Source organism: Salvelinus fontinalis, chromosome 35, assembly GCF_029448725.1.
Source record: "Salvelinus fontinalis isolate EN_2023a chromosome 35, ASM2944872v1, whole genome shotgun sequence".
In the NCBI taxonomy this organism is placed as follows: Eukaryota; Metazoa; Chordata; class Actinopteri; order Salmoniformes; family Salmonidae; genus Salvelinus; species Salvelinus fontinalis.
Genome location: NC_074699.1, coordinates 20,252,259 through 20,276,534, shown reverse-complemented (window position 1 = coordinate 20,276,534; position 24,276 = coordinate 20,252,259). Strand labels below are relative to the sequence as shown.

Below are 24,276 nucleotides of genomic sequence, written 5' to 3'. Positions count from 1 at the left end.
AACTGTTTTAGAAACTTCAGAGTGTTTTCTATCCAAATCTACTAATAATATGCATATCTTAGCTTCTGGGCCTGAGTAGCAGGCAGTTTACTCTGGGCACCATATTCATACAAGCTACTCAATACTGCCCCCAGCCATAAGAAGTTAAACCATAATAAAAACATTAAACATGTAGTTACGTTCTAGTTGCGGGTCCAGTTCTGACATTATATGTAGGCCTAGCTGAGGCGACCCCGGAACTCAAGTTTTGGCTCGATAGGTCATTTGGAGCCCGAGCAGCGAACTTAATTGGTGCTGAAAATCCACATTTTCTGGGCTTTGCTACGGGTACCTTGAATGAGCTATCGGACAGAAAGTTTAGGGTCCGTCTCTATGGGCCGAGGCGGTTTCAATGCACCTAGTCTTGCAACTTTTCAAAATGTCATCATTTTCGTGATGGTCACAATGAATTTAAGTTATTGCAAATGTACGAGGCTGTTTCTCGGTCTGACAACCTTCTAGAGCCACATAACTCATTGTGCACTATCGACTTGAGCTCTAGAACAGGTTTCTAAAGTTTCAGAGCTCTAGGTCTGACGGTTCTTTGATAGTTCGAACAAAGGTAACTATTGCAGGCTCTGTGTGTCTCTAAGCCCCACACTGTGTCACTCCGTCCTTGCTGTGTGTGTGTGTGTGAGCTTTTCTTGGAAATCTGATGGGAGAAATGATTGATTTACAGTTCATGAGGGTTTCCTAATCACACGTATGAAGTTTTGGAAAGATCTGACTTTTTTAACCCTTCGAAACAGCCCCTATGACCCCAATTTATGGGGAGAGAAGTCATTGCAAACTGTTTGATGTAAACACCCTGTTTTCACTGTTAAGGGTTAATGTCACACGGTCTTGGTTAGGCTTCCACCGTTCGGGAGGACCTCAGGAACGTTCCATTGGTTGAATTGTCCTTCTAACCCTAATGGTCCGCCGCTGTCCCCTATAAGCACCCAAAAGTTGGGCACGGCTTCATTATGGGCCTACTTTTTTTCATGGTTGCTGCGCTCAGACCGTGCAAGCTACGGTCAAGCGGGGCATCTCGTTGAACTCGGCACAGCCTAGAGATTATGGTAATGTCATTGTAAGCTCTGTGTGTCTTTAAGCCCCGCACTGTGTCACTCCATCCTTGCTGTTTATGTGTGTGAGAGAGAGCTTTTCTTTGACATCTGTTGGGAGAAATGACTGATTTACAGTTCATGAGGGTTGCCTAATCACACATATGAAGTTTTGAAAAGATCTGACCTTTATAACGCTTCAAAACAGCCCCTATGACCCCAATTTAAGACACTTCCGGTTGACACATGAAGCTGAAAGTGAACACATATCCTCTGTGGGGTAGGCTCTTACAGAATTTTGAGTTTTAAGTCTTTACGTTAACTTCTCTAGGATAGGGGGCAGCATTTTCATTTTTGGATAAATAGCGTGCCCAATTTCAACTTCCTTCTACTCATCCCCAGAATATAAGATATGCATATTATTAGTAGATTTGGATAGAAAACACTCTGAAGTTTGTCTGTGAGTATCACAGAACTTATGTAGCCGGCAAAACCCCGAGGACTAATCATTCAGATTTTATTTTTTTGAGGTCATCGTCTGTTCAATGAGGTTTCATTGGGATACTAGATTTCTAATCAACCTGTTTGCAGTTCCTACCGCTTCCACTGGATGTCACCAGTCTTTGGAAATAGGTTGAGGTTATTCCTTTGTGCAATGAAGAAGAACGGCCATCTGGAATCAATGTAGCGTTATGTGTACTGTTTGAGAGTTGCGCAAGACTAGAAAAGTATCGTTAGTTTGTTGTCATCCTGTATTGAAAACAGATAGACCCGTCTTCAATTTGATCGATTATTAGCGTTTACAAATACCTTAAGTTGTATTACAAAAGTAGTTTGAAATGTTTTGGCAAAGTTTAGAGGTACATTTTGAGATATTTTGTAGTGACGTTGCGCAAATTGGAAGCTGTTTTTTTCTGGATCAAACGTGCCAAATAAATTGACATTTTGGACATATATGGACGGAATTAATCGAACAAAAGGACCATTGTGATGTTTATGGGAAATATTGGAGTGCCAACAAAAGAAATTCGTCAAAGGTAAGGCATGATTTATATTTTATTTCTGCGTTTTGTGTTGCGCCTGCAGGGTTGAAATATGCTACACTCTCTTTGTTTACTGTTGTGCTATCATCAGATAATAGCATCTTATGCTTTCGCCGAAAAGCCTTTTTGAAATCTGACATGTTGGCTGGATTCACAACGAGTGTAGCTATAATTTGGTATCTTATATGTGTGATTTAATGAAAGTTTGATTTTATATAATTTTTTTGAATTTGGCGCTCTACATTTTCCCTGGCTATTGGCCAAGTGGGACGCAAGCGCGTCCCACATATCCCAGAGAGGTTAAGAACTGACTGATTTACAAAGGGTTGAATGAGTGTGTGTGATTTCAGAAAATCACAGAAAATCACAGAAATTTCGCAGCGCTCCGAAACCCACCTTAACGGATTCGTCTGAACACGCCACAACTGGATCTTAACTTTTTGGAGAAAAATAATATATATTTTTTGAGCATCACCAATTGTACATTGTACGATTTCTCTTAAATTACGATAGATAAATGGCTAGTTCTTTTTTACTGACACTGTAGGTTCATGTACTATGATGTGAAGCAGTCATCTGAGCGCTCTATTTTCGTTTTTGACCTTTAATCCCAGAAAAATGGCCTTAACTTCACTAGGGTAGGGGGCAGCATTCGGAATTTTGGATGAAAAGCATGCCCAAATTAAACTGCCTGCTACTCAAGCCCAGAAGATAGGATATGCATATAATTAGTTGATTTGGATAGAAAACACTCTAAAGTTTCCAAAACTGTTAAAATAATGTCTGTGAGTATCACAGAACTGATATGGCAGGCGAAAACCCGAGGAAAATCCAACCAGGAAGTACTATTATTTTGAAAGGCTGTTTTTCCATTGAAAGCCTATCCACCATACAAAGACTTAGGACCCAGTTCACGAGCTCTGTGGCTTCCACTAGATGTGGCCAGTCTTTAGTCATTGTTTCAGGCTTTTACTCTGAAAAATGAGGGAGATACAGCACTTTTAATCAGTGGCCAGTGGACATTTCCATTCATCAGCCATGCACCTGATCGTGAACGCACCTTTCTTGTTTCTCCTTTCCTATTGACGAAGCTTTTGTCCGGTTGAAATATGATTGATTAATTATGACAAAAACAACCGGAGGATTGATTTTAAACATCGTTTGGCATGTTTCTACTAACTTTTATTGTACTTTTTGTTCTACTTTTCGTCTGGACTTAGTGCACCGCCTTAAGCATTCGAATTACTGGACAAATCGCGTGAACAAAAATTAGCTTTTTGGTCAATAAAGAGGGACATTATCGAACAAAACGAACATTTATTGTCTAACATGAAGACCTGGGAGTGCCACCAGATGAAGATCATCAAAGGTAAGTGATTCATTTTAATGCTATTTTTGACTTTTGTGACACTCTCCTTGGCTGGAAAATGGCTGTATGGGTTTCTGTGGCTAGGTGCTGACCTAACATAATCGCAAAGTGTGCTTTCTCCGTAAAGCCTTTTTGAAATCTGACACAGCGGTTGCATTAACCTGTTGAGGATGGGGGCGCTGTTGAGACTATTTATGCTAATTGGCTAATTTTTGAAACGGCTTCCCACAAAATCCTTGATCGTACAATATGCATATTATTATTATTATTGGATAGAAAACAGTCTATAGTTTCTATAGGAGTTGAAATTTTGTCTCTAAGTGGAACAGAGCCCATTCTACAGCAATTTCCCTGACATGGAGTCAGATTTCAGAAATGTTGGCCACTGTTCTGAAGTCAGTTAAAAGGGCACTGTTATTGCTATGACTATACGGACACTTCTTACGTCTTCCCCTGGATGCCTTTACGTGATGACGATTCCAATGGGGTCGATTGCGCGTTCACAGGCACTACAAATGAAAAAACCCTGTAGCTAGCAAGTCTTTTCTTGGTGCGTAACGCGCGTGGAAGACACCGACCCGCTCCTGTTCCAAGCGTTAGTTTAGCCTGTTATATTTCTCCGGTCATCTTTTCACTCGTTATAGGAGTTAAAAACATCATAAGGTAGTTAATTTAAAGCGTTTTATAGCAATTTATATCCGTTTAGTGCGATTTTGGGACATTTATTTTTGAAACGATGTGAATAGCTGGGCACGCTTTTCAGTTCATCCCGAACGCAGTTGGCATTTCCACATGGCAAGAGGACAGCTTTCCACCAAAAGACGATTACTCCCAAGAAAGGATCCTTTGCCCAAGATACTGATGGAAGAACAGCTCAAAGTAGGACATTTTTATTATGATAAATCGTGTTTCTGTCGAAACATTTTAGTGGCTTAGGACGCCATGTTTTTTGACGTAGCTTCGCTTGGCGCAAACTGTATTGAAAAGTAAGGATAAATTAAAAAATGTAATTCCGCAATTGTATTAAGAATTAAATTGTCTATCAATCCCTGTCCACCCTATATTTTTTAGTCACGTTTATGAGTATTTATGTATAAGAGTAGATCACTGTCTAAGTGGCGCAAGGACATTTTCTGACCAGCTGAGCTACATTTCACATTGTCTAACCATGATTTTGGTGGCTAAATATAAACGTTTTCGATCAAACTCTATATGGATTGTGTAATATGATGTTACAGGAGTGTCATCTGAAGAATTCTGAGAAGGTTAGTGAAAAAATTAATATATTTTTGGCGATGTTGACGTTATCGCTCACTTTGGCTAGAATCAATGCTGGGCTGCTATGTGCTATGTGCTATGCTAATATAACGATTTATTGTGTTTTCGCTGTAAGACACTTAGAAAATCTGAAATATTGTCTGTATTCACAGGATCTGTGTCTTTCGATTAGTGTATGCTGTGTATTTTTACGAAATGTTTGATGATTAGTAAGTAGGTAAACACGTTGCTCTAAGTAGTTTTTCTATTCCATTTGTGACGGTGGGTGCAATTGTAACCTATGCCATCTACCTGAAATATGCACTTTTTTCTAACAAAACCTATCCCATACCATAAATATGTTATCAGACTGTCATCTGATGAGTTTTTTTGTTGGTTAGGGGCTATAAATATCTTAGTTTAGCCGAATTGGTGATGGCTACTGGTGTTGGTGGACAAATAAAAGATGGTGGATTATGCTAATGTGTTTTTAGGTAATAGATGTACATCTTTACATATTGTGTCTTCCCTGTAAAACATTTTAAAAATCGGACATGTTGACTGGATTCACAAGATCTGTGTCTTTCATTAGCTGTATTGGACTTTAATGTGTGAAAGTTAAATATTTAAAAAAAATATTTTTTTTGAATTTCGCGGCTCTGGTTTTTCAGTGGGGGGGGGGGGGGGGGGATGCCGCTAGCGGCACGCTGATCCTAGACAGGTTAAGGAGAAGTTTATCTTTATCGTATGTTCAACACTTGTATCGTTTATCAATGTTTATGATGAGTATTTCTGTAATTTGATGTGGATCTCTGCACGTTCACCAGATGTTTGTTTGAGACAATGCATTTCTGACCATAACGTGCCAATGTAAACTGAGATTTTTGGATATAAATATGAACTTTATCGAACAAAACATACATGTATTGTGTAACATGAAGTCCTATGAGTGCCATCTGATGAAGATCATCAAAGTTTAGTGATTCATTTTATTTATATTTCTGCTTTTTGTGACTCCTCTGTTTGGCTGGGAAAATGGCTGTATGGTTTTCTGTGACTAGGTGCTGACCTAACATAATCGCATGGTGTGCTTTCGCAGTAAAGCCTTTTTGAAATCGGACACTGTGGTTGGATTTACAAAAGGTTTATCTTTAAACTGGTGGATAATACACTGCTCAAAAAAAGGGAACACTTAAACAACACAATGTAACTCCAAGTCAATCACACTTCTGTGAAATCAAACTGTCCACTTAGGAAGCAACACTGATTGACAATAAATTTCACATGCTGTTGTGCAAATGGAATAGACAAAAGGTGGAAATTATAGGCAATTAGTAAGACACCCCCAAAAAAGGAATGGTTCTGCAGGTGGTGACCACACACCACTTCTCAGTTCCTATGCTTCCTGGCTGATGTTTTGGTCACTTTTGAATGCTGGCGGTGCTCTCACTCTAGTGGTAGCATGAGACGGAGTCTACAACCCACACAAGTGGCTCAGGTAGTGCAGTTCATCCAGGATGGCACATCAATGCGAGCTGTGGCAAAAAGGTTTGCTGTGTCTGTCAGCGTAGTGTCCAGAGCATGGAGGCGCTACCAGGAGACAGGCCAGTACATCAGGAGACGTGGAGGAGGCCGTAGGAGGGCAACAACCCAGCAGCAGGACCGCTACCTCCGCCTTTGTGCAAGGAGGTGCACTGCCAGAGCCCTGCAAAATGACCTCCAGCAGGCCACAAATGTGCATGTGTCTGCTCAAACGGTCAGAAACAGACTCCATGAGGGTGGTATGAGGGCCCGACGTCCACAGGTGGGGGTTGTGCTTACAGCCCAACACCGTGCAGGACGTTTGGCATTTGCCAGAGAACACCAAGATTGGCAAATTCGCCACTGGCGCCCTGTGCTCTTCACAGATGAAAGCAGGTTCACACTGAGCACATGAGCACATGTGACAGACGTGACAGAGTCTGGAGACGCCGTGGAGAACGTTCTGCTGCCTGCAACATCCTCCAGCATGACCGGTTTGGCGGTGGATCAGTCATGGTGTGGGGTGGCATTTCTTTGTGGGGCCGCACAGCCCTCCATGTGCTCGCCAGAGGTAGCCTGACTGCCATTAGGTACCGAGATGAGATCCTCAGACCCCTTGTGAGACCATATGCTGACACATGCACATTTGTGGCCTGCTGGAGGTCATTTTGCAGGGCTCTGGCAGTGCACCTCCTTGCACAAAGGCGGAGGTAGCGGTCCTGCTGCTGGGTTGTTGCCCTCCTACGGTCTCCTCTACGTCTCCTGATGTACTGGCCTGTCTCCTGGTAGCGCCTCCATGCTCTGGACACTACGCTGACAGACACAGCAAACCTTCTTGCCACAGCTCGCATTGATGTGCCATCCTGGATGAGCTGCACTACCTGAGCCACTTGTGTGGGTTGTAGACTCCGTCTCATGCTACCACTAGAGTGAAAGCACCGTCAGCATTCAAAAGTGACCAAAACATCAGCCAGGAAGCATAGGAACTGAGAAGTGGTCTGTGGTCACCACCTGCAGAACCATTCCTTTTTTGGGGGTGTCTTACTAATTGCCTATAATTTCCACCTTTTGTCTATTCCATTTGCACAACAGCATGTTAAATTTATTGTCAATCAGTGTTGCTTCCTAAGTGGACAGTTTGATTTCACAGAAGTGTGATTGACTTGGAGTTACATTGTGTTGTTTAAGTGTTCCCTTTATTTTTTTGAGCAGTGTACTTGTATGTTTGAGGGGTTTTAATTATGGATTTCTGTTGTTTTGGATTTGGCGCACTGCAATTTCACTGGCTGTTGTCGAGGTGGGACGCTAGCGTCCCTCTTGTACCAGAGAGGTTAACTCAAAAAGCAGCCCATTAGTCCAAACCTATGCTCACCAAGTTTCGTCTTCAAAGTCTTTTCCGTTTAGGAGAAATGGACATGTCGTGATTGGTGATGTTTTGTACATTTGCAATAAGATTCCATTCTCCATCTGGTGGAATTTACCAGGACAGTGGAAAAAGAAGAAGCCACTGCTCCAAAACCGCCATAAAGAGCCAGACTACGGTTTGCAACTGCACATGGGGAGAAAGATTGTACTTTTTGAAGAAATGTCCTCTGGTCTGATGAAACAAAAATAGAACTGTTTGGCCATAATGACCATCATTATGTTTAAAGGAAAAAGGAGTAGTCTTGCAAGCCTAAGAACACCATCCCAACTGTGAAGCACGGGGGTGGCAGCATCATGTTGTGGGGATGCTTTGCTGCAGGAGGGACTGGTGCACTTCACAAAATAGATGGCATAATGAGGGATGGAAAATTATGTGGATATATTGAAGCAAAATCTCAAGACATCAGTCAGGAAGTTAAAGCTTGGTCGCAAATGGGTCTTCCAAATGGACAATGACCCCAATCATACTTCCAAAGTTGTGGCAAAATGGCTTAAGGACAACAAAGTCAAGGTATTGGAGTTGCCATCACAAAGCCCTGACCTCAACCCTATAGAAAATGTGTGGGCAGAACTGAAAAAGCGTGTGCGAGCAAGGAGGCCTACAATCCTGACTCAGTTACATCAGCTCTATTAGGAGGAATGGGTCAAAATTCACCCAACTTATTGTGGGAAGCTTGTGGAAGGCTACCCGAAACGTTTGACCCAAGTTAAACAATTTAAAGGCAATGCTACCAAATACTAATTGAGTGTATGTAAACTTCTGACCCACTGGGAATGTGATGAAAGAAATAAAAGCTGAAATAAATAATTCTCTCTGTTATTATTCTGATATTTCACATTCTTAAAATAAAGTGGGGATCCTAACTGACCTAAGACAGGGAATTTTTACTAGGATTAAATGTCAGGAATAGTGAAAACTGAGTTTAAATGTATTTAAATGTATTTGGCTAAGGTGTATGTAAACTGCCGACTTCAACTGTATTCATACCCCTTGACTTATTCCACATTTTGTTGTGTTACGGCCTGAATTCAAAATGGATTACATACATTTTTTCCCTCTTACCCATCTACACACAATACCCCATAATGGCAAAGTGAAAACGTGTTTTTAGAAATGTTTGCGAATTTACTGAAAATTAAATACATACATATCTCATTTAGATAAGTATTCACACCCCTGATTTAATAGTTTGTAGAAGCACCTTTGGCAGCGATTACAGCAGTCGGTATTTCTGGGTAAGTCTCTAAGAGCTCTCCACACCTGGATTGTGCAACCTTTGCCCATGATTCTTTTCAAAATTATTCAATCTCTGTCAAATTGGTTGTTAATTATAGCTCAACAGCCATTTTCAGGCCATTGATTTTCAAGTAGATTTAACTTAAAACTGTAACTCGGACACTCAGGAACATTCACGGTTTCCTTCTTCTCCGGCATCTGAGTTAGGAAGGACGCCTGTATCTTTGTAGTGACTGGGTGTATTGATACACCATCCAAAGTGTAATTAATAACTTCACCACGCTCAAAGGGATATTCAATGTCTGCTTTTTTTTATTTTTACCCATCTACCAATAGGTGCCGTCCTTTACGAGGCAATGGAAAACCTCTCTGATCTTTGTGGTTGAATCTGCATTTGAAATTCGCTACTCGATTGAGGGACTTCACAGATAATTGTATGTGTGGGGAACAGAGATGAGGTAGTCTTTCAAAAATCATGTTATACACTATTATTGCACACAGAGTGAATCCATGCAACTTATTATGTGACTTGTTAAGCACATTTTTACTCCGGGAACTTATTTAGGCTTGGCATAACAAAGGGGTTGAATAATTATTGACTCAAGACATTTCAGCTTTTCATTTTTAATTCTTAATATTTTTTTAATTATGGGGTATTGTGTGTAGGCCAGTGACAAAAGAATCTCAATGTAATCCATTTTAAATTCAGGCTGTAACACAACAAAATGTGGAAAACGTCAAGGAGTGTGAATCCTTTCTGAAGGCACTGTAAATTAATCTTAACTGAACTTAATTGAAGAAGTTGTAGTTTTCATCACTGAGGTAATGCAAACTAACAGTCTCAGGTATAGTCTAATGATTTTCACTTAAACACTCAGATAAAGTGAGAGAAAACAAGCATGTTACCCAAGGACTGAGTGAATAATGTGGGTGGGCACTGTCCAGCCTGAAACAACACGAATGTGTGACAAGCCTCCAATGATAATCCACTGGGCATTTTCTCTATATCTGATTCCATCTATTACTGTGCCAGTCTTATCTCCCTTTGCTTACATTGCATGAGGACAGACAAAGACAGAGGACAATCAGTGGATAATGAAACACACAACAGTGGCGTTGAATAGTGTAGGTCCTAGAGGCCTAATGGCCGTTTTGTCCAAAACCGTCACTTATCATAGATTGCGTTCTCTAAGCCCATGTATACAGATAGAGCAGAGTTCCTAGACTGCTGCTAAGCATCGGCAAACTGCACATAGCTGATAACACGTAATGAGAAAAAGAGGATGAGGATAGTATCATGCTTCATTCAGGACTGTGGTATTACAGGTAATTTGCTTGCGAAGGCCGATGGAGGAATCCCGGGCGAGCTGAAGACGCATATTAAGGAGCTTTACTGATAAACGCTTAAAAGGCTCAGGGCTTTAGCTGCGTTTGTGATTCTCTTTGAGGAATTTCCACCCAGGCAGGGCGGCAGGCGTGGGTAAGCGCTGACTGATTGTGTCGGTAAAGAGATTATAGTGTGGCCCTGCAGCAGCCTCCCTCTTCTCCCTCTTCTTCTTCTCTTCAGGAGATAAAAGAGCAGCGCTTCACACAGTTTCACAAATGAGGCTCTTCTCTCTCTGTACTCAGTCCATGCCCTCTGGAGGTTCACCGAGGGCTGGGGAAGCCTGTCTGACAATAGGAGGTACTTTGCTTCAAATACAGAAATGGAAATTAAGTATTTTCTTTTGGTGTACGACAGGAGAGGGAGGCGTTTGTTTTGCGTCTACTCATTGCAGAAACTCGTTTTCTCGTTGTAATGACATAATTTAAAGTTTTGCCTGCTGGGTATGTGTGAGAGAAAGTGTATAGGCTATGTGTGCGTCTGGAGCTAAGTAATTTACAGTGCATTACGTCAAAGTTCAACCCGCTTAATGTCTCCACTTAGCTGAGGACTCCCACGGCTAAAAGACAGTTTTGAGTGGGCATGAAAACATCGACTGGGAAACAGTGTTCCTGCTGAATGTCACTTTGCTATTAAAAGCTCTGCTGTCTTGGCTTATTTTATGGACTACACTCCTTGCCAACATCAATTCCTCAGCTATAAGTTGTTGACTTTACGGACCATAACAGAGTAAGACTCAACATACTCCTATGTCTGGTCTTTGCTTCACTCCTGTAGTTACTTAATTCCTTGTGCTGATGCATTGTGACGTGAAATGGAACATTCAAGAAGGGGACTTGTCCGGTGACGCTGCTCCCCTCTGGTGGCATCAAAGCGTGCGCTGATGATTTTGACCAGAGGACATCAGGGGGAACAATGTGCTCAAAGGGGCTTAGCACACTCTTAATTAGCTGTCACTCCCCTGACATCTGGACATGCCTCCATTCATCAAACAACAAATGTCCTATGATGAGGAAGTAATGCTAATGATGAAGTTAGTCCCACAGGAAGCAATATCATCCTTTCCAAGCTCTTTATAGCATGGCATGTATACTCCCATACACTGGTCCTGTTGTATTCTCTCCAATGTTTTCATTCGTCAGTCATAAGACCTTCATCTGAGTTTTATTAGGTATTTTCCTTAATAAATTGAAACACATGTCTCCAGTTAGTGTTTCTGCGTATTGAGGATCTCTTACTTCACTGCAAATTGACAAACGGGTCAGTGTTCCCTTTTAGAAGGCCCTTAAATATTAACACAGATGTGCCAGAGGAAGATTAACTTAAAAGATGACAAGATGAAAACTCCCCTTTTTTCACCCCGTCAGTGGACCCAGTCAAAGCCACTGTGGAGGAAATGACAATGATTTGTTTGGCTGTCTCATTCATCAGATATATAACACAGATTCAGGTGAAAACACCAGCTGTGAGCTCTGCTGAGTACACAGAGACAGGCTGTGATATGTGGCTATCAGTAGGACAGGAGTGGCCTGGAGAGTCTGTTTGTGTTGGGGCCCTCTCAAGGTGATGGAAGGCTGGCAGAATCTCTGAGGAGCAACGTTGAGAAGGTGTGGAAAGATGCGACTGGTGGGGGCTGTAGTAATGGTGAAGGAGAAGAGACGGGGGTCAGTGAAATGGAGAGATGGTTGGATGTTGACGGCCTGGCTAACTTTTAGATCTCTCTGAAGAGCGAGTGGGAGTCGGATAGCTTTGCATGACATCCCACTGATGTGTGCCAGGATACCCTCTCCCTCCCCTTTCCTCCCCCTCTGTCCCCTCTCCCCATCTCTGAAACAGGACCCCTTCGTTGGGAACCAGTCGTGAAACGGCATATGTGGAAACACGCCCCTTTCACGCTCGGGTCCTGAGTGCTGACAACCGTCTCCACGATAACTGGCTGCGGTTGCCGGGGCAGCTAACGCTGAGGAGAGAAATTCTGCTACCACTCGACATGCACAAGACGAGACGGGTCAAACGACTTAGCCAATGAGTGACAGCCACTGTCCGTCTCCCTGTCCTAACAGAGGCAGAGGCTGCCTCATCAGTTCCTCATAAGCAAAACAGAAGAATCCACACTGTTTATATGCTACTTATACAGTGCATTCAGAAAATATTCAGACTTTTCCCACATTTTGTTACGTTACAGCCTTATTCTAATTTTTTTTATTTTTTTTCCTCATCAATCTACACACAATACCTAATAATGACAAAGTGAAAACAGGTTTTCATAAAATGTTTGCAAATGTATTACAAATAAAAAACAGAAATACCTTATTTACATAGGTATTCAGACTCTTTGCTATGAGAGTCGAAATTGAGCTCAGGTGCATCCTGTTTCAATTGATCATTCTTGAGATGTTTCAACAACATGATTGGAGTCCACCTGTGGTAAATTCAATTTATTGGACATGATTTGGAAAGGCACACATTTGTCTATATAAGGTCCCACAGTTTACAGTGCATGTCAGAGCAAAAAACCAAGCCATGAGGTCGAGGGAATTGTCTGTAGAGCTCCGAGACAGGATTGTGTCAAGGCACAGATCTGGGGAAGGGTACCAAAACAATTTCTGCAGCATTGAAGGTCCCCAAGAAAACAGTGATATATCCTCACGCCAATATTCTATACATTTGCAAACATTTCTAAAAACCTCTTTTTGCTTTGTCATTATGGGATATTGTGTGTAGATTGATGAGGGGAAAAAAACAATATAATCTATTTTAGAATAAGGCTGTAAAGTAACAAAATCTGTAAAATGTCAAGGGGTCTGAGTACTTCCCGAATGCACTGTATGCTTATAAATGTGTCTACTGGGACACTGTTTAGCCACTCAGTTCTTCATCTGCCTCAGTGCTTTGTGTCTCTTTAGTGGGCGGATATCCCAACTCAGTACTTGATACTGACAGGACCATCATGTCTCTGACTGTACTGTATCTTTAAGCATAACCCTGTGAGTCTGTCTATGTTGAAGCAGGCTCTGTGCCAGGAGAGGAGAGAATGTTAATAGGTGTGTGACGTTGGGGTTTCATTTGATCCCTCCACTTTAGAGACACACACCTCTCACCAGACCAGGGCATGACTAAAGGACACTAACCCGTCCAGACTGTCCCGCCTCTGGCACCCTACTCCCCACCCCCATTTACCCCTACACTCCACGACCCCTTCTCCAACTCTCCTTACTTCTCTCTCCCCCTACATCCCAGTCCACCAGTGTCTATGTCTACCCTCTCATGGTGAGAGGAGAGACATAGAGAAGCTCAATGGGTGTAACTTTTGTTGACAATTTCAATACCCTTTGGAAACAAAACATGTTTTATAAGGAGGATGGGATACACCCAAATCATTTGGGTTCCTGGATCCTTTCACAGGCTGCGTTGAGACAATTACTTATTAATGACCCAAAGCCCAGCTCAGTTAATCCCTACCATTGTGACACTGAGTTGTCATAATGTCAAATGTATATTATACCAGGGGCATTGGAAGACACAATGTAAGTAACCTAATTGATGTCCCTCTAACTGCCTCTGCTGATCCTACAGCTATTGTATGCAGTAATCATGTGCCTATGAACCAGATTTATACTGTTAGCACTGAGGCGGTGTGCCCTAGTAGGAAGTCCACTGTGTGCATCTCACCTTGCACTCACATAAATAACATGAACATATCTACTTCTGCTAAGTAAAGCAATGAAAACAAGTAAGCATCCCAGAAAAGTGTTTAAAATAGCCCACATTAATATATGTAGCTTAAGTAACAAGGTTCTTGACAATACCTTTGATACAGTGGCAGCAATACAAGGTTATAACATTTACAGAAATGCCAATGGTGTTGCTGTTAATATTCAGAACTACATTCCTGTAAAGCTTAGAGGATCTCATGTTAAATACAGGTCTCTTCACAGTCCCCAAGTCCAGAACAGACTGTGGGAGGCGCACAGTATTACATAGAGCCATGACTACATGGAACTCTATTCCATATCAGGTAACTGATGCAAGCAGTAAAATTAGATGAAAAAAAAACAGATAAAAATACACCTTATGGAACAGTGAGGACTGTAAAGAAACACAAACATAGGCACAGACACATGCATACACACACATGAAAATATATGCACTATACACACAAGTACACATGGATTTTGTATTGTAGATACAGTGGGTGTAACAGTCCTGACCTGTTTTATGTTGTTTTTTATGTGTTTATGGTCAGGGCGTTAGTTTTGGGTGGGCAGTCTATGTTATTCGTTTCTATGTTGGTTTTGGTTTGCCTGGTATGGCTCTTGATTAGAGGCAGGTGGTTTGCGTTTTCCTCTAATCAAGAGTCATATTTAGGTAGGGCATTCTCACTGTTTGTTTGTGGGTGATTGTCTCCTGTGATGTCTTTCGTCGTTGTCGATGTGTTTTTCACTTACGGGACTGTTTGGCTGTTCGTGTGTTTCGATGTAACGTTCCTGTCCGTGAGTTTACGTTTATGTATGTGAGTTTATGTTCAGGTTCCGTTCTACGTCGTTTTGTTATTTTGTAGTTTTGAAAGTGTTTGTTTTTTCGTGTTGCCATCATTATTCAGTTTTGTCGTTTATAAAATAAAGATGGCTTATTTCCCTGACTCCGCATTTTGGTCCGAAGATCCTTCTCTCCTCACCTCATCCGAGGATGAGGAAAGCGACAGCTATTACAGAATCACCCACCAAAATACAGAGACCAAGCGGTATGGGAATGCTAAACGGAGTAAGGGACAGAAGAAGGAGCAATGGACATGGGACGATGTATTGAATGGTAAAGGTGTCTACACATGGGAGGAGATCCTAGCAGGTAGAGATCGCCTTCCATGGGAACAGCTGGAGGCACTTAGGAGAGCGGAGGCTACCGGAGAGAGAAACCGGAATTATGAGGGGACACGTCTTGCACGGAAGCCCGAAAAGCCCGTGAGTAACTCCCAAAAATTTCTTGGGGGGGGGCTAAAGGGTAGTGGGCCAAGGGCAGGTAGGAGACCTGCGCCCACTTCCCAGGCTAACCGTGGAGAGCGGGAGTACGGGCAGACACCGTGTTACGCAGTAGAGCGCACGGTGTCTCCTGTACGTGTGCATAGGCCGGTGCGGGTTATTCCACCTCCCCGCACTGGTAGGGCGAGATTGGGCATTGAGCCAGGTGTCATGAGGCCGGCTCAACGCGTCTGGTCTCCAGTGCGTCTCCTCGGGCCGGCATACATGGCACCTGCCTTACGCATGGTTTCCCCGGTTCGCCTGCATAGCCCAGTGCGGGCTATTCCACCTCGCCGCACATGCAGGGCGACCGGGAGCATTCAACCAGGTAAGGTTGGGCAGGCTCAATGCTCAAGAGAGCCAGTACGCCTGCACGGTCCGGTATTTCCGGCGCCACCTCCCCGCCCCAGCCTAGTACCTACAGTGCCTACATTACGCACTAGGCTACCAGTGCATTTCCAGAGCCTTGTTCCTCCTCCACGCACTCTCCCTATAGTGCGTGTATCCAGTTCAGTGCCTCCAGTTCCGGCCCCACGCACTAAGCCACCTGTGCGTCTCCTAAGTCCTGTACACACTGTCACTTCTCCCCGTACTAGTCCTGAGGTGCGTGCCCTCAGCCAGGTGCCACCAGTGCCGGTACCACGCACCAGGTATAGAGTACGCTTTGAGAGTTCAGTGTGCCCTGTCCCTGCTCCACGCACTAGTAGGAAGGTGCTTATCATTAGCCCGGTGCCTCCAGTTCCGGCACCACGCACCAGGTCTACAGTGCGCCGTATCCGGCCAGAGCCATCCGTCTCCCCAGCGCCATCTGAGCCATCCGTCTCCCCAGCGCCATCTGAGCCATCCGTCTCCCCAGCGCCATCTGAGCCATCCGTCTCCCCAGCGCCATCTGAGCCATCCGTCTCCCCAGCGCCGTCTGAGCCATCCGTCTGCCATGAGCCTGCAAAGCCGCCCGTCTGCCATGAGCCTGCAAAGCCGCCCGTCTGCCATGAGCCTACAGAGCCATCCGCCAGACAGGAGCCGCTAGAGCCGTCAGCCAGACAGGAGCCGCTAGAGCCGCCCGCCAGACAGGATCTGCCAGAGCCGCCAACCAGACAGGATCTGCCAGAGCCGCCAACCAGACAGGATCTGCCAGAGCCGCCAACCAGACAGGATCTGCCAGAGCCGCCAACCAGACAGGATCTGCCAGAGCCGTCAGAGAGCCATGAGCAGCCAGAGCCGTCAGAGAGCCATGAGCAGCCAGAGCCGTCAGAGAGCCATGAGCAGCCAGAGCCGTCAGAGAGCCATGAGCAGCCAGAGCCGTCAGAGAGCCATGAGCAGCCAGAGCCGTCAGAGAGCCATGAGCAGCCAGAGCCGTCAGCCTGCCATGAGCGTCGAGAGCCGTCAGTCTGCCATGAGCGTAGAGAGCCGTCAGTCTGCCATGAGCGTCGAGAGCCGTCAGCCTGCATGGACCTGCCAGAGCCGTCCAGTCAGGACCTGCCAGAGCCGTCTAAACAGGACCTGCCAGAGTCCTTCAGCCGGGATCTGCCCCTTGTCCCGGTGCTGCCCCTTGTCCCGGTGCTGCCCCTTGTCCCGGTGCTGCCCCTTGTCCCGGTGCTGCCCCTTGTCCCGGTGCTGCCCCTTGTCCCGGTGCTGCCCCTTATTCCGGTGCTGGTCCTTATCCTGGTGCTGCCCCTTGTTCCGGTGCTGCCCCTTGTCCCGGTGCTACCCCTTGTCCCGGTGCTGCCCCTTGTCCCGGTGCTGCCCCTTGTTCCGGTGCTGGCTGTTTATTTAGGGGAAAGTAGTTTTAGGGTGGTCAGTGGAAGGGGTAGACAGAAGAGGGGAGTGACTATGGTGGTGTGGGGACAGCGTCCTGAGCCGGAACCACCACCGTGGTCAACTGCCCACCCGGACCCTCCCCTGGACTTTGTGCTGGTGCGCCCGGCGTTCGCACCTTGAGGGGGGGGTACTGTAACAGTCCTGACCTGTTTTATGTTGTTTTTTATGTGTTTATGGTCAGGGCGTTAGTTTTGGGTGGGCAGTCTATGTTATTCGTTTCTATGTTGGTTTTGGTTTGCCTGGTATGGCTCTTGATTAGAGGCAGGTGGTTTGCGTTTTCCTCTAATCAAGAGTCATATTTAGGTAGGGCATTCTCACTGTTTGTTTGTGGGTGATTGTCTCCTGTGATGTCTTTCGTCGTTGTCGATGTGTTTTTCACTTACGGGACTGTTTGGCTGTTCGTGTGTTTCGATGTAACGTTCCTGTCCGTGAGTTTACGTTTATGTATGTGAGTTTATGTTCAGGTTCCGTTCTACGTCGTTTTGTTATTTTGTAGTTTTGAAAGTGTTTTGTTTTGTTTCGTGTTACCATCTTCATCGTTGTTAATAAATAAAGATGGCATATTTCCCTGAACCCGCATTTTGGTCAGAAGATCCTTCTCTCCTCACCTCATCTGAGGATGAGGAAAGCGACAGCTCTTACAGTGGGGCAAAAAAGTATTTAGTCAGCCACCAATTGTGCAAGTTCTCCCACTTAAAAAGATGAGAGAGGCCTGTAATTTTCATCATAGGTACACTTCAACTATGACAGACAAAATGAGGGGAAAAAATCCAGAAAAATCACATTTTAGGATTTTTAATGAATGTATTTGCAAATTATGGTGGAAAATAAGTATTTGGTCAATAACAAAAGTTTCTCAATACTTCGTTATATACCCTTTGTTGACAATGACAGAGGTCAAACGTTTTCTGTAAGTCTTCACAAGGTTTTCACACACTGTTGCTGGTATTTTGGCCCATTCCTCCATGCAGATCTCCTCTAGAGCAGTGATGTTTTGGGGCTGTTGCTGGGCAACACGGACTTTCAACTCCCTCCAAAGATTTTCTATGGGGTTGAGATCTGGAGAATGGCTAGGCCACTCCACTCCATCCTTGAAATGCTTCTTACAAAGCCACTCCTTCGTTGCCCGGGCGGTGTGTTTGGGATCATTGTCATGCTGAAAGACCCAGCCACGTTTCATCTTCAATGCCCTTGCTGATGGAAGGAGGTTTTCACTCAATCTCACGATACACGGCCCATTCATTCTGTCCTTTACACGGATCAGTCGTCCTGGTCCCTTTGCAGAAAAACAGCCCCAAAGCATGATGTTTCCACCCCCATGCTTCACAGTAGGTATGGTGTTCTTTGGATGCAACTCAGCATTCTTTGTCCTCCAAACACGACGAGTTGAGTTTTTACCAAAAAGTTCTATTTTGGTTTCATCTGACATTCTCCCAATCTTCTTCTGGATCATCCAAATGCTCTCGAGCAAACTTCAGACGGGCCTGGACATGTACTGGCTTAAGCAGGGGGACACGTCTGGCACTGCAGGATTTGAGTACCTGGTGGCGTAGTGTGTTATTAATGGTAGGCTTTGTTACTTTGGTCCCAGCTCTCTGCAGGTCATTCACTAGGTCCCCCCGTGTGGTTCTGGGATTTTTGCTCACCGTTCTTGTGATCATTTTGACCCCAGAGACCCAGAGATCTCTCCCCATCCCAAACATACAGAAGGCGAGGTCAGTACAGGTGCATCAAAGCAGGGACCGAGAGACCATCAGACTGTTAAACAGTTGTGTTGTGTTCTGGTACCGTGATCTGTGTTCGGTTTTGAGCCACAGAGAGAAGAGATACTAAACCTCTTCTATTCTTCCGTGAGATCTTGCGTGGAGCCCCAGATCGAGGGAGATTATCAGTGGTCTTGTATGTCTTCCATTTCCTAATAATTGCTCCCACAGTTGATTTCTTCAAACCAAGCTGCTTACCTATTGCAGATTCAGTCTTCCCAGCCTGGTGCAGGTCTACAATTTTGTTTCTGGTGTCCTTTGACAGCTCTTTGGTCTTGGCCATAGTGGAGTTTGGAGTGTGACTGTTTGAGGTTGTGGACAGGTGTCTTTTATACTGATAACAAGTTCAAACAGGTGCCATTAATACAGGTAACGAGTGGAGGACAGATGAGCCTCTTAAAGAAGAAGTTACAGGTCTGTGAGAGCCAGAAATCTTGCTTGTTTGTAGTTGACCAAATACTTATTTTCCACCATAATTTGCAAATAAATTCATTAAAAATCCTACAATGTGATTTTCTGGATTTTTTTCTCCTAATTTTGTCCTTCATAGTTGAAGTGTACCTATGATGAGAATTACAGGCCTCTCTCATATTTTTAAGTGGGAGAACTTGCAAAATTGGTGGCTGACTAAATACATTTTTGCCCCACTGTATGTGGTAGTGGTGGAGTAGGGGCCTGAGGGGGCACAGTGTGTTGTGAATGTATTGTTTTTAAAATTGTATAACTGCCTTAATTTTGCTGCACCCCAGGAAGAGTAGCTGCTGCCTTGGCATAATAAATACAAATACAAGGTGTCATAGGACACCTTGCTTAGCCGGAATCCTGCCCTAAGTGCACCAGCTTTGAAAGCAGAGATCACCTTTCAGCCTCCCAGGGTGTTTGCTGTTCACCATCCTGACTGTGTAATTTCTTTAGGACTGTCTTGTTTAAGATCAGGTACCATCACATGGCCTGTGCTGGCCTTTAGCGATGGATAGCACTCTTGCTGTTGTTGATCTATTTAAGGCCTATGAGGATGAGATAGTATACTCAGTGACCTAATGGTCAGCTGGCCGAACAGCAGAGTCACTATGCCATGGTCTATGCTCATACAACCAACTTTATTTATTTATTTCCCTCCCATACTCCCACACAGTCTGTCTTTTTATCGATCTCCCCATCAGTCCCTGCCCAAATACCGTATCCATTTTAGACTATAGATTTCCAGAGCTCTGTGACTAAGTCTTCAGAAGAAACATTGTCAGTGAACATTAACAATGGGAGGCCAAATGGAGAGCCTGGCATGGGGAGTGTCCCAAAAGCAAAATGTGTCCCTGAAAAAAGGCCCTTCACGTCACAAAGAAAGGAAGTCGGTCTGTCACCCTCAGTCATTGGAAGGTTGTTCCCCATTGTATTAGGTTAAACGTGTGTGTGTGTGTGTGCGTGTGTGTGTGTGTGTTTGTGCGTGTGTGTTGTCTTCTCCCCCTTCCCCATATCTGTAGGACTGGAGTGAGAAGCTGGTTCTACTTGCCCAGGAGAGGGCGGAGTCTTGCCACACAGACCCCTCTCCTCAGGACCAACAGCTCCGCCACATTGGCTGGAACACCCATCACTCAGCCCATGCCACAACTTCATTTGCTGAGGTCATTGACTCATGGTTCGAGGAAGGGAGGGACTTCATGTACTTGAGTGGGCAATGCAGAGAGAATGCTACCTGCCAACACTACACACAGGTAATGGTTAACAGTTCTGTATCTGTCAACTGTGCAGCAACCCTAAGTAACTTTGTCAAAACAGGAAGTCTCAATTCAACTCTCAATTCAATTTGAGTAATAATTGGCGGGATTGAGTTTGTGTTGCCCACTTGACAATACATTGTGTTGCCAATATACTCCCTTTCCCACTCTGTTTTTCTCTAAGTCTGTCTGTGTGTCTGTCCTGTCTGTCAATCTCTCTCTGTCGATCTCTCTGTTGCTCTCTCTCTCTGCTGTAGTTGGTGTGGGCCACCTCCAGTAATGTGGGCTGTGCCAGACAGTTGTGTCTGAGGGGTGATGCTCTCTGGGAGCTGTTTGTCTGTGCATACTCCCCTGGGTAAGAGCACAACTAATTTACCTGATGTCAAACTTCTCCTCCTGTTTTAGTACTCAGCCTTAGTGTGTGTGTGTGTGTGTGTGTGTGTGTGTGTGTGTGTGTGTGTGTGTGTGTGTGTGTGTGTGTGTGTGTGTGTGTGTGTGTGTGTGTGTGTGTGTGTGTGTGTGTGTGTGTGTGTGTGTGTGTGTGTACACGTATACATGTGTGATATATGTCTCTCTGCAGGGGTAACTGGGAGGTGAATGGGAGGTTGGTGGTGCCCTATGTGGCTGGTTTCTCCTGTTCTCTCTGCACCTCTTCCATGTCAGGCTGCTTCAGACTGTGGGACCATGTGGGAGGAATGTGTGGTGAGACCCCTATAGAGAACACTCTCATTCATTTAAAGGTAGACTCAGTGAAATGATATTGCCATGAGCGGCACCGCAGATTTTCCGATGAGTGAGATGAAAGGCTCTTCTCTCACAGTCACACACAGTATCTGCGCATGTGCATGGGTTTGCTTCACACTGTTACAGCGTGGGAGCCACGGGACCAAAACAGCGGTGAAGTTTAGACTCGCACTTCAACGCTCTTAGTTGTTGTGGAAATTGACCCACTATGCTGTTTACTTTGTGCATATAGCTGAGTCTTCCTTTAAATTAGGGAAAAATGTTAGCATTTTAATCATATTAGCTGTTCCTTACTCAAAGTAGTATCTATTTCAACCAACTCTGTTCTCTACAGATTGTTGTCTTAGAATCTCTTTAGTGCACTAAAAGCGACGTATCCCCTCTATTGAGGATGACAGTTCATTATCTATTTTGAGCCAAAGAGGTTAAGTGTATTTTTTGCCTCACTGAAGTATTGTCATGTGAAGGGGTTTTCACTTAATCCGGTATAACAGTATCGCCAACACTTAACCACTTACCATGCAATGATGGCCTTGTCAGAGAACAAGCACCAACTGGAGGCTAAATGTATTCATGGAAAAATGAAGACTTTTAAGCAAAGGTATTTAGAAAATTGTATCTGTGTTCCAGAGACCCCCAGAAACCCATGTCGTATGAGCTGTGGGCAGCATGGTCGTCTGAACATCTCCTCCTGCCAGTGTCATTGTGGACCTAGGTTCACTGGACGATTCTGTCAGGGTATCAGTTTATGTGCCTGTGTTTACCAGTCTGACAGTCTACTACAGTAATTATTATCTCTGTGTGTCTGACTAGCCATGCTCTGCAGTGTGTGTGTGTTCAGGTATCTCTGTAGGTGCATCATGGTCGATATACTGTATGTGATTGTGTGTGTGTTTCAGTGCGCTGCAGTGTGAAGTGTGTGCACGGCCGCTACAAGGATGAGGAGTGCTCCTGCAAGTGTGATATTGGTTATAGGGGCGCTGAGTGTGCAGGTGAGTGTGATGTTGGTTATGGGGGTGCTGAGTGTGCAGGTGAGTGTGATGTTGGTTATAGGGGTGCTGAGTGTGCAGGTGAGTGTGATGTTGGTTATAAGGGTGCTGAGTGTGCAGGTGAGTGTGATGTTGGTTATAGGGGTGCTGAGTGTGCAGGTGAGTGTGATGTTGGTTATGGGGGTGCTGAGTGTGCAGGTGAGTGTGATGTTGGTTATGGGGGTGCTGAGTGTGCAGGTGAGTGTGATGTTGGTTATGGGAGTGCTTAGTGTGCAGGTGAGTGTGATGTTGGTTATAGGGGTGCTGAGTGTGCAGGTGAGTGTGATGTTGGTTATAGGGGTGCTGAGTGTGCAGGTGAGTGTGATGTTGGTTATGGGGGTGCTGAGTGTGCAGGTGAGTGTGATGTTGGTTATGGGGGTGCTGAGTGTGCAGGTGAGTGTGATGTTGGTTATAGGGGTGCTGAGTGTGCAGGTGAGTGTGATGTTGGTTATGGGGGCGCTGAGTGTGCAGGTGAGTGTGATGTTGGTTATAGGGGTGCTGAGTGTGCAGGTGAGTGTGATATTGGTTATGGGGGTGCTGAGTGTGCAGGTGAGTGTGATGTTGGTTATAGGGGTGCTGAGTGTGCAGGTGAGTGTGATGTTGGTTATAGGGGTGCTGAGTGTGCAGGTGAGTGTGATGTTGGTTATAGGGGTGCTGAGTGTGCAGGTGAGTGTGATGTTGGTTATAGGGGTGCTGAGTGTGCAGGTGAGTGTGATGTTGGTTATGGGGGTGCTGAGTGTGCAGGTGAGTGTGATGTTGGTTATGGGGGTGCTGAGTGTGCAGGTAGGTGTGATGTTGGTTATGGTGGTGCTGAGTGTGCAGGTGAGTGTGATGTTGGTTATAGGGGTGCTGAGTGTGCAGGTGAGTGTGATGTTGGTTATGGGGGTGCTGAGTGTGCAGGTGAGTGTGATGTTGGTTATGGGGGTGCTGAGTGTGCAGGTGAGTGTGATGTTGGTTATGGGGGTGCTGAGTGTGCAGGTGAGTGTGATGTTGGTTATGGTGGTGCTGAGTGTGCAGGTGAGTGTGATGTTGTTTATGGGGGTGCTGAGTGTGCAGGTGAGTGTGATGTTGTTTATGGGGGTGCTGAGTGTGCAGGTGAGTGTGATGTTGTTTATGGGGGTGCTGAGTGTGCAGGTGAGTGTGTATGTGTGTGGGAATCAGAGTTGGGGTCAATTCCATTTAAATTCCAGTCAATTCAGGAAGTACATTGAAATTCCAATTCCAATTCTTTACTGTTTTAATTTAAATGGAATTGACCACAACCCTGGTAGAAATACGTTTAGGTAGCCAATGTGCTACTGTCACACCATTACTTTAAACCAGAATGAACCAGACCCCTTTTCATCATTGTATCTAAGCAAATGCACCCTCTTTTCTATTAAGCTTCAGCCTGATTAGATTCATGTTGTATCTGCTAGTTTGAGCCAGTATGGATTCCAATGTTTACTGTGTTATCAAGCCATATGCATCTCAGGGGTTTTTCTTGTTTGGGCAAAAGACCGTGCTCCGTCCTCTCTCCTCCATCCTCTCTCCTCCGTCCTCTCTCCTCCTAGAACTGGAATCCGATAAGTGGTCATATCGTCGAGCAGTGTGTCAATTTGTCAGTAGGAAGAGTGTCCTCCCCTCCTCGATAGCCACCTTTCATCGAGGATACTCATGGAAGAGTTTTGAAATCTGTCACACCCCCATTTGAATCAGTTTTTGTTTTGTCAGAGACTAAGAACATGCACACATTTAAAAACAATATGCTACTTATTGTTTTATCTATAAAATGTCTTGCACAACTAACTTCATTAATTTTGATCATTTTACACATTTATTTTGGGATCCACCTGTGTAAACGTAATTTGCCTATTAACGCGCGATTGC

General features: G+C 44.6%; 1 protein-coding gene across 1 annotated transcript in view; it reads left to right on the top strand.

Annotated features, from left to right (window-relative positions):
- The window catches only part of LOC129834485 (C-type lectin domain family 18 member A-like), a gene marked incomplete in the record, with an annotated part of 34,214 nt that overhangs the window by 6,451 nt on the left and 3,487 nt on the right, over positions 1 to 24,276 (top strand). The window contains 5 exon segments of the mRNA XM_055899524.1: positions 20,402 to 20,632; positions 20,893 to 20,990; positions 21,216 to 21,337; positions 22,010 to 22,117; positions 22,279 to 22,371. Of these exon segments, the coding sequence (XP_055755499.1) occupies positions 20,402 to 20,632; positions 20,893 to 20,990; positions 21,216 to 21,337; positions 22,010 to 22,117; positions 22,279 to 22,371 (652 nt within the window).